Source organism: Chelon labrosus (genome assembly GCF_963514085.1).
Source record: "Chelon labrosus genome assembly, chromosome: 20".
NCBI lineage: Eukaryota > Metazoa > Chordata > Actinopteri > Mugiliformes > Mugilidae > Chelon > Chelon labrosus.
Window position 1 is genome coordinate 10249753 of NC_140353.1, and position 13748 is coordinate 10263500.

Sequence of the window (13748 nt, forward strand, 5' to 3'; positions counted from 1 at the left end):
AACTTTAACCAATGCAATGTTCTGCTGGGAAACTTTTGGACCTGGGTTCATGTGGATGCTACTTAGACACCCAACCTAGACACAGGCACACGGTTTAGGAACAACTAAAATAAAACATGAAAAACAGCACAAAGTGTTGACCTGGCCTCTAAATTCACTAGATCCTAAAATGATCAAGTATCTGTGGGATGCACGGGAACAAGCCTGATCCACAGAGGCCCCACCTCTTAACCCGTAGGACTCAAAGGCCCCCACTAACAATATTGTGTTGCCAGACACCACAGGACACCCTCAGAAGGTCCATGTCCATTCTGTGTTGCGCCAGAGCACAATATTAGGCAGGTGGTCACAATGTTGTGCCTGATTGGTGTATATTCACGTGTCCTCATTTTATTCCTGCTAGTTAACTTGGTGTGGTTTAAAAATCCCCATCCATCTCTCTCTCTGATCCCTGCATCCATCCATCTTTTACTGATATTAATTGCTGCAGGGCTAGCTGTCATCTTTGTCTCTGTGAAGCAAAGGATCTATTAAAGAAGGGTGTCCTTTCAAAGTTAAAGCTAAATAGCTGACTAAAGGGCCGGTGCTGTCATCCTGCTTCTCTTCACAGGGCCCTGCCGTCCTCTGTGTAATGCCTGCCTCTCGCATCCACTACTTCTGATACACACTGCTTTACTCAACTGGCGCTCTTGCACACTCACACTGCCACATTCACTCACCATCTCTCTCGCCTTTTTCCTATTTGTCTGTCCAGGAGGAGCAGAACAGAGGGAAGCCAAACTGGGAACACCTAAATGAAGACCTTCATGTCCTGATCACAGTGGAAGATACACAGGCCAGAGCAGAGATCAAGATGCGGAGAGCAGTGGAGGAGGTCAAGAAACTCCTTGTACCTGCTGTAAGTACACATTACACTCAAGCTCATATGCTGTATACATGTAATGCATACAGTGGTGGCAGCGTATGGCCTGATAAGATATTTAATGTTCCCAACCAGTATCATTATTTAATGTCCCTAAGCAAGAGGACGCTTTGATTTAGTAGAGCTAAGACAAGCTTGTCCATGCTCCGCTATCTTAGTCAAAGCAACAGGATCGTGGGGCTACATATGGCAAACCTCCTCTACCCCACTGTCAGCATCCTGTTTACTTCCATATATAGACCAGGGGAACAGGTTGGCTGTACCTCCAGTGGAGTGGAAAAACCGAGCTAGCTGCACACGCCTCCTGTGACTGCCACATTTCATCTCCGCTTCCCCTCTGCCGAGACTTCCTCCTCCACTGTGCCACTGGTGATGACTGCTGGTAGTTTTTGGCATGCAATGGGGCATTTTTACTTTTAACTGTGGAGACCAGGTGCACGGGACAGCTGAGGGCCTGGTTTGCCACCAGGTGGCAATGCACGAGGCTTGGTGGTCTGCGGAAATGGGGTCAGCCAATGCCAGGTGTGCAAGGTTAAACTAAGTACGCAGTGTCACTTTGTGTTAAGCTGCTTTTTCTTTATACACTTTATCCTGTTAATGTAAAATTATTCCTGCACGTGTGGCTCAGATTTAAATTCTTTCACACTGGGAGAAACAAATATAGCAAGGACGATGTTTGCCCCAGATGCACTTGCTAGATGGTTCATTAGGTGCACTAGTGAAAATGAATGTATTCTAATATAACAGTCCTGCACTAAATCTCCCTTCATGACTGCTACAGTTTACATTGAAACTGTGTAAGAAAGATGGTAATTCAACTGTTTCTGTTACTCTGTTATTGACTAAAATGGGGTTACCTCAGATTCACAGATTCACAATATGTTGGTAGTTGATAGATTGTTAGCCTCAACTAAGGAAAAAAATATATAGTATCTTATGTTTTCATTATTTGCCATGATATTCCATATCAGTGCAGCTCTGCGTGACAATGCAAGCACATTTTTAGGGACATGCCATCCAAATTTCTTCGTTTTACATCAGCCATCATTCATCTCCTCTTTGTCTAATTTCATATTTCTCTAATCTGTCTGTCTCTCAGAGGACTTAACCCTGTTTGAGAGTGTTACAGTCACTTTAATGCATGTCCAGCTTTATTCAGCTGTCATTTCTTCAGGCACTTGTTTTGTTTGTTGAGTGCAGGGGTGTTTCAGACACACAGAGGATGTTGACACGCTTATTATACTGTCTGCATATACATGCACGCAAACTTGAAGATGAAGCTATGGCTGGAAGTGACAGTGTTCTAAACACTCATGCGAAATGAGTCACTGTTAGCACACATGTGTTGACACATATACAACAAAACCCCTTTTAAGTCAATGACAGCTCTCTGCAGCTAAAATGCATCTGAATGGGGTGCTTCAAAAATAGCTTCCCCACTTCTCTTAAAAAAATCCCTGCATTTTGCAGCCTGACAAGTGCATTAAAGATGGTCTGGTGATTCGGTACCTGAACCGTTGAGTGGGTTAAAGAGAAGCTCTTTTATTTCTCAGGCGCAAGAAAGCAGCTCCTAGCTCCTTTTAGATATTAATGAAATATTGCTGGTAAAGTTTCACTTTACCCTTATTTTAAATAACTTTTTTTTTTTTTTAGAGATAACTAATGACCAAAGGCCATTTTTCCTTAAAGGGATGGCGTCTTTGTTCATTTGAAAATAATGAAAAGAGCCTTCCATTAGATAGACACAGGGTGCTCTGTGTTTTTCTGAGACTATCAAATTTACATAATAAATGTTTCTCGAGGAATAATATATGCTTTCTTGTTTTGTAATATAGTAATATAAATGGAATACACTTCTGCATAGTTTATATATCCCAAATATTAAAGCTTATCACCCCAAGGTATACTTTCAGTTAATATTTGCCAAGTCAAGATTTCGCTTCAGTTTGATGAGAGAAATAGGTTTAATAAGTTTTAGTTTCTGTTGTAGATATGAACTTCCATCTTTTTTACATTAGGACTCTGTCATCACCAGATTGATGTCTCACTCACTTAGATTACGATGAACCTAAATGTCAGTATAATTGGCGATTCATTTTAGGATGACAGCATAAGTGTGTACAAGTCCTGTAAGCTATTTTGGTGTATCCTCTACCCATGAACCCTTAGGGCATGTATTTCCTTGTGTCTTTGCGTGCATCTGCATGCATACATGTCATGAGTGGGTGTAGGACTGGCTGGCAGTAATGCCCTTTATCATGCTAAACTAAATTGGATTAAAGCATGGACGTGCTGAGTACACACTGTTCTAATGAAGGGCATCTTCTCCACGTTTGGCAGCGTAAAATCGCCTTTATTACGTCGCACAGGAAACAAAATGAGGTCATGCTTTTTATTCCCTTTCAAAGAAAAAGGGCTTTACTTGTCATTGAAGTGGGCCCAGCTGCACAAATAAAACAAAGAGGGGAGGATGCAGTGATAACCGAAGGGCTGTTTGCAAACCCGGTCCTAAATTGAAGTTAAATGTTTTTTAATGATAGTTTGTCTTTTAAATAATCCCAAAATGGACTGATTTGGGATTAGTCGCCAGGATGTCTGGCATGGAAAACCCTATACTTAATCTGCTAACCTCACCCTGTCAGGCTGTGTTGTGTTTATTCATATGGTTTGATTATTGAGTATTGTATGGAGAATATTGTTTAGCATTAATGTTTTCTTTTAATTATTAAGCACGCAAACTGCATTTTGCGATAAAAGACACATTTTTCAGAAATTTGGCTGTGTGATTTGCAAATTATGCCACCACATACGAGAGTATGGATGTTGTGAATACACTTGGCCTGTCATGTAGTTCAACTGACTATTGTAACGCCCTGTCAGTGGCCGCTCCCTACCCAGATTTTGATGGGGAGCTGAAAAGTGGTATTGATGTGAGGTGTAAAAGGTGCGCACTTGTTCCTCTCTGCCCCTGGTATCACTCCTTTGCTCCAGAGTCCTGTGAACTCTTAAACTCTGCATGAACTGGGAGCAGGGGAACATTGGTGAGATGAGAGAGGCAGAAGGAAGTGGGGAGAGAGAGTGAGAGATGGGTGGGAGAGCTTGATTGAGCTACTCTTTCAAGTGTGGATTTACTCTGCTGATCCTGCCCTAGTACACACACGAGCACACAGACTCTCTCTCTCTCTCTCTCTCTCTCTCACACACACAGATATCCATACCCAGAAAAACCTTCCATGTGCATGCACATACACACTGATTAAAATTCTCCATTCATCCCTTGAGTCCTTCGTTAAGGCCCTCAAACGGAGCCGGCAGCAGAGCCCCACTGCACTTTAGGTAACCTCCTCTCAAGATACTTGCAGAGCGGTACGCATGAACCCCGAATGGTCCATTCCACTTCCCCTTCCTGTCCAGGACCGGAAGAAAATAATGACTGGCTTGTAGACATTGTAGGCATTGTCCTGTGACTGACGCAAGGCCGTGGCCAATTGTGAGAGAGGCAGAAACTTGTGTACGTGCCAAAATCATGGAGAAAGACGTTGCCATCACAAATAAGAACCAGCTCTCAGTTGACTTGTGTAAATAGACTCCTGCTTAAGTCCAAATCCACTCTGAATTACTTCCATATGTTATTAATGATCTTCTGCTGAGTTGTACCCATGTCAAACAAAGCCTGGATGGCAAACACAGAAATTCCTCTACTGTGTAATAAGTCTTGGCCCGACAACTGTATACACAAAGGGGACCATTTATCCACATGTCACTGTGTAAAGCCAAACATGACCTCCACAATAGCTGAAACTTTTAACCACCAAGCGTGACAGAGCAGCAAGAAAGTGTCGTTTACATAAATTTGTTTGGCATTTTGCGTTTTTGTGTGTCTTATTTCTGCGTGGATACACACATGCTTGTGCGTGTGATTGGCAGGTGTATGTACTGGATAGTTTTATGAATATAAAAATTGTCATTGCACCCCTCGGGGCTTATGGGAAAATGACAGACAGACAGGCAGATGATTGGACAAGGCCACCACACAAAGGCCTTGTCCTTGAGTAACCCTGAGGACTTTAGCTTAAAGAAACCAGAGGAGTGGTAAAAATGTCTTTGTGAGAGTATTTCTTTTATTAAGTAATGATTCTAGTGCAATACATTTACATTAGTTTGTTATTTTCTGGTGTCATTTCGCTGATCTTAAAAATTACATTGACCTCATATTGGTTATATTTACAAGGTACTCCCAGTACATTATTAGAAGTAGCTGGCTAGCTTTCGATCTCTCAACACTTACACACATACAGAGCAGCCAAAAAGCTGGAGCGGGTAGGTTTGAAAAGAGAACAGCACACAAAGAAAGAGCTGGTGGGCGAAGGGGCACTTAGGCCTTGGAGAATCAAGTGCATGTCTCCCTGAATGAAACTGTCATTGCAGAGAACAAAGTGAGCACGGTAGCAGCCCGGGCAGACAGTGGCCTCGAGCACTGCTCTCCATTTGTGGAATGGTAGGAACTCGGCCCTTCCTCCTGACTCCAGCTTACCGTTCCCTCTTGTGCTCTATCTCCCTTAATATCTCTTTTTATTGTCCTTTATTGAAGTTCTAAATTTAATAGTTTCTCACTATCTAGTTCAAGTACACATAATTGAAATCATCCCACATTTCTTTTTTTCCCCTACTTTCATAAGTGACTTTACAGTGGATTGCAAAGTTAAAGCTCTCCATCAGTTGCCATGTTTTGGATCACTAGTCTCATTGTAGTCCCTGTATGCGAAGACTAAGTTTCTTTTTGGCAAACTGTTATGCCCTATTTTTTTGTTCCCATCTCTTGCTATCCAGAGTCTTCTGTGTCTCCTCTCACTTTCTCCTTTTCTCCTCTGCTATGGGCCACCTTTGAGAAAGAACATACAGTAGATGCTGTGTTTTTTTTTTTCCCTGAAAGGCAGACAGATGGCCCTTAATGGATGCCAAGCTTGGCTATCGATGGGGTGTTGTGTCTGTACTCACCAGTATGCATCCGGCTTGGCAGAGCGTGCAATGGCAGCACCATCAGAACCACTCGGTCTGGGAAGGCGCAGGCACAGAGAGAATATGATGCAGAACAACCAGAGCTAGATTTAAACAGTGCAAGTCTGTTCTCGGCAGCCGTGTACTGACTTTACAGTCAATAAACTCCTCTTTTTGTTTTTTGTTTTTCCCCCTCCCCGTTTCTCTTTCTAGTTCTCACTCTCTCCTTTCTCGCTCTCTGTCAGCAGTGTATGACAAATGAGTACAAAACACCATCTGGCTGCATCCATCCATGTGTGCCTCTCCAATTAATGATGTTTATTTTCTGTTAGGCCTACCTATCACTACCATTCTCCTCTTATTTACTCTTAATCTACTTCCCCTCCTCACGTCCTCAGTCATGCATGATATTCAGGAGCCAATGTTCACATTTCTCGTGGAGCCTGACTTGGCTTGGGTGACGCATGCCTTTAACTGTGCTCAATCATTTCCCAACAAAAATCTCTGCAACAGTTGTTATGTAATAAACTTAAATCTACAACCTTATAGTGAAACTATGTGGGAGGTTGTTTATCTTTGCTTCATGAAAGTGAGCAGAGGTGTAATTAAAACTGTGTGTTTCTGTCATTCCCCAGACATCTCAGATCACTCCCATACCGTCTTATTTATCACCTTGAAGCTCGCTTCAAGGCCTGTGACACTTCTGTAGTGTAAAAGAAACAAACATACATATCACAATAAATAACAATCTTTATTTTTTTTTATTTAAAAAATGGCAAATCTAGCTTCAGTATCATCTTTCTGTGCCAGCCAGCTGAAGTAGGTTCATAGACCTTGCAGGCTGTTGGTTGTATGTAGATGATTTTAGTCAACTTGGCAGCCCCTCTTTCCCCGTAGGCTGTTATTAGCTTCATCAGACTAATGAAGGAGCTGGATTGGATCATATTAACCTCCTGATCTCCACCTCCCTGGACACCACAGTTGCAACAGGCTGGACTGCACTGTTCGCTGCTCCCGTTATATATACGTGTTTGTGTGTGTGTGAGTGGGGAGCCCATCCCACCTGCACGTAGACGCCACATCTCCCACATGAATGTTAATCATCTTTTTAATTGGCTTCCTTGACTCTGTGACCTCTTTGTGAGACGGCAAGGCTGGATCACGCTGCTCCTCCTTCAATGCTGTTTTCTTTCTTTGCCTGTATGTGTGTGCGTGTTTGTAATCTCTTTAGCTTCTATTCTCATTAGGTGCACCGTGACCTTTGACATCCAGCCGTCCTTTTGTCCTCCACTTTCATCGTTATCCATCTTCAGTGCTCGCATTCTTTGCTCGTTCATCCCACCTTTTGGTCCTCCTATGCCCCAGCTAATACAGGGTTTGAGACCGGTACCTCACAGACACTTATTGATACCTTGTAACCAGGAGAGCAGTAGAGAGCAAACACTAAAAGTGATGTACAAATCACCTCTGATTAATGATCTAGATGTGATAAGTAGATAATTGGAATTGACCACTTCAGCTCTTTTACTATTGTCTGACTCTCGTGCCAATAATAATCCCTACTTCATGTTATTTGATTAGTGTGTGAGAAGTGACCATGATCTGCCATGTCAGATAAAACAGTATTTACTCAGGCATACAGACTGCCATTTACCAGTCTCCTAACAGCCTTTTCTTTTAACGTTTAGGTATAGATGAATAACTGGCAAGCTTATTTCCGTCAGCCCCTCTTTAACTCCACTCCAGACACCAAAACAACAATAAAATGTCTAATTACTTTGTCCTTAATTTTGGCTCTAACTTCAAACATCTGCAAGCAGTGAAAGCATGTTCAGACAAGACCTTTACTGGTATCCCAGTAGTAGTAAAAATGGCCATGTGTATTTTAATTGGACCAAATTATGGTTTGCACACATTCCTCCAGTTCAAGCTTTTTTATTGCTCCAGTACATTTGGTAACTGGTAAACAATGGACTTCTGGCTTATGTGCCGAGTCCCTTCCGTCAGCTCAAACGCGGCAGGAGGCACTTGGCCTGGTGTTGCCCCAGGGAGAAGCTCCCCTGCCATGCCTTCCCCTCGACTTCTCCATCTGCACATCCCTCCTCTCTTCCAGCTCTGCGTCTCTCCTGGAGGGCAGACAGGTGGTTCTGGCCCTAAAGAAACCGTGATCCCGTCGGGAACAACCTGCCTAATTCTGGCCACCTTCCCTGGCCTTGTGCTCCTCCTTTTTTAATTTACTGACAATACATTTCAAGCAGGTTTATTATAAAGAGACTTGGCCACTCTGCATCATATTTAATTTTGGGTGTTTTCTAAGCTGTTCCTCAGCTTTTTAGATTCTCACCAAGGGCAGAAAAATAATGCATATTGTGGACTGTATAACAAACTATCCAGTTCTGTACTTAAGTCACATAGACAGACTGATAACCCTTTAATTTGACAGTTTTAGTGATAACATCTTACAGCTGACCTCAAGTCAGTCTGAACTTTAATACTGCTCCTGTGTATATTTATGTATTTCCCTGATTGCACCAAGAAAAGAAATAACTTATTATGAGAATTATTGGTATCATGAAGCAGTAAATTGATTTCATCTGATAAAAAAACACTGCGAAAAAAAAAGCATACAGAAATATTCTATGGGTATTAATGTGGATATCGCTCATTTTAATGAACTGACAAAATATAAATACTGAATGCAAACACAACAAACTGCAGTTTTAACTAGAGATGCAATCATATACAATTTCAGGCCAAAAACAATAAATAATAATTATCTTCTGTTTATGAGCAAAACATGAAGCAGAAAATCTGTTTGCACTTACACGTGTTTAGAGAGCTGTTGCAAATACATAGAATAATGTGTAGAATGAAGGATATATTTATTAATTTATTCCAAGGTTGCTCGTAGTCATTTATTTTACATGTGCCAGCTAATATCAGACCTTGGCTCCGTCAGGTCAGTCTTCATTCTTGTAGAAAAGAGAAATACCTGAGAAAGTTAATTATGCTCTTTTGATATAAATATATATTTAAGGAAGCATTTCTAACTCATTTACAATAATAAGTTACAATGTCCCCATGTGACTTACAAACCATACAGGTTTTTGAGTTCACTACGTGCTTAGCAGTTTAAGGAGTCGCATTTCTGCCTGTTTGTTATGTTCTGCTTTTACCGTCTCCCTCAGTGGCCGACTTCATTGTACGTAGAGATAACTGTATTATCATAAACTGGGCCAAACTCTTTCTGCAGCTGTGACATTTCAAGTAACACTCTGACTAGTGTTTGTGTCTGTCAGCCTCACCTCCATGTGAATGGACAACAACATAAAAAGCATTTTCTGAATTATCAGCCGGTACCATTAGCCACTAATGTGTGTATCATTTCATTTTAACTGATTACTCAGGGTAAACATCCTGCACTAACGTACTGATGGACCTACTATATGTATGGCATGTTGGTTATCAATGGATTCATATAAAGAGCAAATGGATTTATTAAGTAGTTGAGCTTTAAGATTCATTGTAAATTCAGACCAGTTCGATTGTCCACTTTCTCCAAAAACAAAAACAACAAACTGCACAAGCAGACCAGAGTTTGTTTTGACTGAACGAGATGGGTTATGAAGAAACCTTTAGGTATATAGAATTTCTTATGTGTGCTTCTGCCCAGGGGTATTTCTGTTGTAACTTCACTGATTTGTACCACAGAAATTTGTGATGATATAAGAACAAGGGATGTGGCTGTGTGACTTTGAATTCTACCTTTCCTGCCTGTTCACTCATCATCAGTCTCCTCACGAAGCCAGCCACAGGAAATGGTGAAAATCCAAGGCAGGGAGAAGATTCAGTTTGAAATAACATTTGCGCTGAACGTCATCTCCTTCCCCCACCTTCCCTCACTTGTTTTATTCCCCTATTCACCAACTCACCGGTGGGGACAATATATTCTTATTTCATCGAATTTGTAACAGTGAAGAATTAATCACTAATAACAACTAGTTGAACACACCTGAAGAAATCTGATCTGTGATGTTTTGTCGTCTATTGTCCATAACCCAGCCTTAGTCTTATCCCACCACAATTAGTACTTTCTCTCTTACAAGCCATCTTGAGTTCTTCATTCTCTTATTTCCCCTTGAAACATCATCCTGCTGCTAATCCACCTCATTCATTTCTTCTCTCTTAAGGGAATAGGTACTGTTTCTTTTCTGACTCCTTCATTTAGATTTTTAAGTCGACCATGATCCCAACTGAAGGTGCACTCTGTGTACACAGTCCCTCTGCACCATTTTCAAAATTGCCTTGCCCACTTGTACTTTCCTTTTAATTTCAGTTCACACACATGCACATCAGTCCCTAACCACTCAGGTCCCTCGCATTGTAAAATAACCTTCCTCCTAATCCACCTGGTTGTGCTTGGCTCCTCCGGGGGAGGGGGGGTGGCGGGTAACAAGGCAGGCTGAGAGGCCTGGGCATTTTTAATCTGCCCTGGTCCTCCAGTGGCGAGAAGAGGGACCCTGCAGGCCCCTGGCCAATCTCTCTGCCTCTCTTTGAAGGTCCCCTTAATCCCTTTACAGAGAGGCGAGGAAATGCAGAAGTGCACATATGCCTGTGGGTTGGTTGTAGGGCAGTCGTGGTTAGGACTCGACATCTCCAAAGGCTCAGCGCTGATCGAGACTTGTGTGCTTTGTCTCTCTGCCACTTTGTCTCTTTGTCTCCCGCACATGCGACTTTATACATTTGTCCACCCACAGTAGTTTCTGAACTTCCCCAGGGCCCGTACGAGGGCCAAGCTTGAACATCTGTGAAGTTGAAACTCACACACATGCACACAGTGCTTTCATCTCTGCCTCTCCAGCGACAGTCTGTCCCAGTGTTTAGGCAGGAAAATAGGATTGTGTAGGGCTCAGCGTTTAGAGAGCCCAAAGGCTGCCCATCAAATTCAGCTCCTACGGTCTGTGATGCCTTGCTTTGCCAGCCATCGCTCAAGTCATTTCAAACTCTATTCTCTCAGTCCCACCAGCCAGCTCTGCACTGATGGCTTTCCTTGCCTTCTCCGTGGTGTTTTGAGTGTAGAGGCTTTGCTTCAGTTTGTTATCTCACTTGGGTTCATTTGCTTTGTTTATCTCAGTCCCCTTCTTTTCTCTTTTCTCTTTGCTTTCATTTGTTAGTGGTGATGTTCTGTATTGCTGACTGGTTGTCCCATGGTGGAACTTGGGTTGGGTTGTCTTTTTTTTTTGGTTGTTGTTGTTGTTGTTCAAAAAGCTTTGTTTCAATACCAGTGTTTTTGTCTTGACATAGAATGCACACAACATCTGTAACACAAAGTAAAATAGAATATACTTTTCAGCAATGCGTTGTCAGAACTGCTACTCTCGTCTCGTAGCTCTGCATGCCTGCCTCTGCAAAACAATCATAGTTAAATTTTTGCTTTTGCAGCGTAGATACGATTCAGTTGCAATGGATACGACTTTCAGATCCACCATCACCATTTGTTTAAAAGTAAATATTAAGGACTGAAGCGTCCTCCTTTGCAGAGACAGTTTCAGCTTTATCAGCTTGCGTGGAGCCAGATAATCCAAGGACACCCAAGGAAGGTGTCTAAAAAAAATATTCCTTCGCTTGGTGCGCCTCATCTGAAGAGGTTCCAGGTTAGAATCCACATCTTGCACAAGGTACTTAGATCCCTGTTTTAGGAGAAAGCTCCAGTGATCAGCTCTGAGTCAGGATCTCTGAATCTGATGCAAATCCCCCCAGCAGTATTTAAAGCTCCCAAATCATCCCTGGCCAAATCCCTTCAAGATATTCCCTGCTCGATTGGATGGCATTAAAGGATCGCAGCGACAGAACAATACACCGTCTGGCAATGTGGTGGAATGAAGGGTAGAGGGAGGGCTGGGGGGAGAAAGAGGAGAGTGGAAGGATAAATGGAATAAAAGTGGATGAATAAGGAAGAGCTTGAGATTGCAAATTGGGAATTTGAGAAGGCAGGGGGGGGGGGGGGTTATTGTTAGGCGGGGAAACTGATGATGATGATGATGAGAGAGCGGACAGCAGAAACAAACAGCTGCTTGTTGAGCTGTACAACATGCAGGGGCTGCATTATCCCTCATGTTCTTAGCCTGTAACGTCATCTGTTTGTCAAAGCCTGTGCGGGCTAGCCAGCTTTAATAATCTATCTAAATGATGTTGTAAAATCTGTATATATTTTCCTAGGTTATTTATGGGAAGTTTAATCTGCTCTTAATACTGTTATGTTACATGGAATACCAGCAGTTACTAAGGATAAACAAGATCACTCAGAATTTCCACATATCTTCTCCTCTTGTACTATTGGAAATGCTTTTGACGGGAGAGAAAACTGATTTTTTTTTTTCTTTCCTTTGAGTTCGAGAGAGTGCAAGGAAGCTGGTAGGAAAAACACATTTTCTCTCCCTCTCTCCTTTTCCTCTTCTGTCGCTGCCACTAAGTCAGTCTATAGGTCTGTCAGCAGATATTGATGGGGCTAGCACAGAGCACCAGGGCTGCCCACTTCACTCTTCTCCGGCACAATAAAAGGCTGTTATAAGAAAGTCAGGAACCAGTGCCAGTTTCAGGGCTTGTGCTGCGCCTGCCTCCCCATGCCTAGTGTACATTACGTGTTATAGATAACCCCAGAGAGGCACTGGGAGGGGAGCTATGCTCTACCAATTAAACTGATGCCTCTCAGCAACAGACTAACACCCGGAGCACCCACCAGTGCTACATCAAACAGAACAGAGCCGGCACTTTTAGTCTGAGGCCTCGACACTCGTGAGCTTTGTTATGATGAAGAAAGAGAAGTATTACCAGAAGAGTTCTTGACTTTGAATGTGCCGCTTTCAACCACACCTCGTAACCGTAAGCCCTGTGATTGACAGTAATGGGGCGGAGCAGCCGTGATGTGTTTGTAATAATCTGACTGGAGTCGGGTTCACTTCTATGCTAATGAGCTGGTGTGTTGGTGGTTTAGCATGACTAATGGCGCACGCGGCCAACAGAGCTGTCTGGGAGCGAGGAACGGAGTAAAGGAGAAATAAAGAGGCTTTACGGGAGTGTTGTGAAGGTATAAGACGGCGAGAGAGGAGGGTTGCAGGAGATTGCGTTGTTAGTCTTTGGGGAAAAGGAAAATGCAGTTGAGGCCTGATTCCCTTGGCAGATATGTTCACAAAAGCTGAGGAGCAAGGAGAGGAAAGAAAATTGCCTTTGAAAGTGCGGCAGTGAATTTGAGAGAGGACATACAGCACTTACGCTAGCACACTCTTTAAATGTGCTTTTTATGGAATAGAAAGAAATGTCAGATATGTTTGGATAGAGTTTTATGTTTCTTTCCTTTAGTTGACACATGATAAAAACGGTCAAGTGTGTTTTCCTGTGTTGTGTACAACAACACTTTCCATGTGTCATTTTGATTGGCGTGTATAGTTTTTTTTTTTTGTTGTTTTATTTGTTTTGATTCATGGCCTTGTCCGTGAAAGCATGGGAATCAGGTTTGCCGCACATGTTTTCATTTCGTAACCAAATCCAGATTTCAAGTTTGCTTCAGTCGACTTTCTTGTCACTTATTTATTTAGCGTGGAGATGTTTTGAAGCTTGCTACAAGTACTCATTCCTTCCTCTTCTCTAACGCGCCCCTTCTGGAGAGTGTGGAATTGTTGATAAGTCGTCTTGGCAGCGTGGCAAGAGTAATCATTTCCCTCCAGATGTTAGAGTTTGGGAAGGAACCAAAAGGGAGTGAAAAGAGGGAGGGGAACGGGGGAAAACCAGCTGCCGCCACTACCAGTTCCACCCCTGTACATGAAGTCAT

General features: G+C 42.6%; 1 protein-coding gene across 6 annotated transcripts in view; it reads left to right on the plus strand.

Moving 5' to 3' along the window:
* Positions 1-13748, plus strand: part of qkia (QKI, KH domain containing, RNA binding a) — a 66277-nt gene that overhangs the window by 40555 nt on the left and 11974 nt on the right. For all 6 annotated transcript variants that reach the window (XM_084569584.1, XM_084569582.1, XM_084569581.1 and 3 more), the window contains exon 4: positions 755-898. In XM_084569584.1, the coding sequence (XP_084425710.1) occupies positions 755-898 (144 nt within the window). The remainder of the gene's footprint in view (positions 1-754; positions 899-13748) is intronic.